The 2,254-nt window shown below is 49.0% G+C and overlaps 1 protein-coding gene across 1 annotated transcript in view; it reads left to right on the top strand.

The window, feature by feature from the left end:
• The window catches only part of LOC311341134 (dolichyl-diphosphooligosaccharide--protein glycosyltransferase subunit MAGT1-like), a gene marked incomplete at its 3' end in the record, with an annotated part of 49,067 nt that extends 48,761 nt beyond the window's left edge, over positions 1–306 (top strand). The window contains exon 4 of the mRNA XM_084466031.1: positions 212–306. Coding sequence (XP_084322157.1) covers positions 212–306 — 95 coding nt within the window. The remainder of the gene's footprint in view (positions 1–211) is intronic.
• Positions 307–2,254: the final 1,948 nt, after the last annotated feature.

Genomic DNA, 2,254 nt, shown 5'->3' with positions numbered 1-2,254 from the left:
CCTTTCTGTCCCATTTCTCCGTCATCTCTGACTAGGCCTGTTGTAGTGTATAGACTAGTGTATATAGCATATATATTTAACACCATTCCTAACTTATGTTTTTGTGTGTGTGTGTGTGCGTGCGTGCGTGTGTGCTTCTGTGTGTGTGTGTGTGTGTGCGTGTGTGTGTGCTTCTGTGTATGTGTGTGTGTGTGTGTGTGCGTTCCCACAGTCATCTGCCTGGTGGGGCTGGGCCTGGTGGTGTTCTTCTTCAGCTTCCTCCTCTCCATCTTCAGGTCCAAGTACCACGGATACCCTTACAGGTAACCATGGCAACACCTCTGTACCGAGCGAGGCTCGCACAGCCATGTGCGTGGTTCACACACTCTGCTGTTCACGATATCAAATCAATACGCACACATGTAGGCAATACCGTGGACCTGTCCCAGAAACCACATCGTCATCTGTGTAGTCTCGGCCCACGCGGCCCCCCCTCTGGTTTGGGTTCCATGTTACTGGTTGACTTTGCTCACCGGTTAAGTGTTGCAGTGAGATGGTTAAAACTGTTCAGACAGATAAACTGTTTACAGCCGTTTAAACCTGTTTCAGCTCCACCGTGAACACGGAGATTTAGAAAAGGAGTTTTGGGCCCAGAGTACCAGGGAGGAGGGGGACCTGGTATCCCCATGGTTACGGCACCGTGATGAGCCTTATAACTGTGTGTTCACACCAAAAGACACACGTTTCGCCTGTTTGCGCGAAAAGGCGAATGTTGCTGCGCGACAAATCATAATCTGTCGCTGTGCAGTTATGTCAGGCGAACTTGTCGCGCAGCGAATTTTGTCTGACAACGTCTTTTGCCCGCCAACGGTGCTTTATGGCAATACACACACACACACACACACACACACACACACACACACACACACACACACACACACACACACACACACACAGCGGTGTCCGCGGCCCTACTTCGGTGCGTGGACGTCTCTCTGAAAAGAAACGTAGACGTTCCTAAAGTAACACGACTTGAGTTCAAAGCAAATTAGAACTTCCTCAACCTGGTTTGGTGGGGACAGGCAAAATCCTTTTTCTAAATTAAAAAACAAGTATTGTAAGTGACAGGGACAAAATGGCAGAGGTTGCTATGTTCAAGAGCGTCGAAGAGTTCTCACACGTTTAAAACAAACAAACGTCTTGTGTTAATGGATCTGCTCATGGGAAACCTGCTTCTCTCCCTCCATCATCTCTCTCTCCCCTCCCTCTCTTTCCTCTCTCTCTCTCTCTCTCTCTCTCTCTCTCTCTCTGCCTCTCAGCTTCCTCATTAAGTGAGAGAAGAAAGCGTGGAGGAGGGGAGGAGGACCTTGAAGAGGAGAAGGCACGTTTCTGTTGTGTAGACTGCATGGTGTTTCCATCAACTGTTGCTGTCATGTCCAAACTCCAAACTGAAACTGAAATAAATTATTCTGTCTGTTTACACTGGGTAAAGAAGCGCTTGTCTCCTACTTCCAATGTGCTTGATAACGTATTGATCTCCAAAGTACGGCTACGTCTAGCGCCGTGAGGGGGTGAATAGTGTTTATGGGGTGTGTGAATGTGTCTGAATGTGAATTATGATGCCCTTAACGTAAATGCAATTATGCAAACCAAACGTTTCTTCCCGGTTGATGGACCTGGATAGCGGGCTTCTGAATACTTCTGAGCAGCTGGAATGCAGCAGAGCCACCATGTTGGGCTGTGTTTACAGACTGCTCCGTCTGCCTTCACTGCTGAGACAGGCTGGTTGGTCGGGAAACCAGCCCGCGTAAAGCTGGAGGAGAAGGAGGAGCTACGTCCGTCTAATACCTAGGGGTGTGGCCTGTAATAGCTAGGGGTGTGGCCTGTAATAACTAGGGGTGTGGCCTGTAATAACTAGGGGTGTGGTCTGTAATAGATAGGGGTGTGGCCTGTAATAACTAGGGGTGTGGCCTGTAATAACTAGGGGTGTGGCCTGTAATATCTAGGGGTGTGGTCTGTAATAGCTAGGGGTGTGGCCTGTAATAGATAGGGGTGTGGCCTGTAATACCTAGGGGTGTGGCCTGTAATAACTAGGGGTGTGGTCTGTAATAACTAGGGGTGTGGCCTGTAATAGATAGGGGTGTGTTCTGTAAGAGTTAGGGGTGTGTTCTGTAAGAGTTAGGGGTGTGGCCTGTCACATCTATGGGTGTGGCCTGTAATAGCTAGGGGTGTGGCCTGTAATAACTAGGGGTGTGGCCTGTAATAGATAGGGGTG

The sequence above is a fragment of the Micromesistius poutassou genome (assembly GCF_964030765.1).
Source record: "Micromesistius poutassou genome assembly, chromosome: 3".
Lineage (NCBI taxonomy): Eukaryota > Metazoa > Chordata > Actinopteri > Gadiformes > Gadidae > Micromesistius > Micromesistius poutassou.
This window is presented reverse-complemented; position numbering and strand designations above follow the sequence as displayed.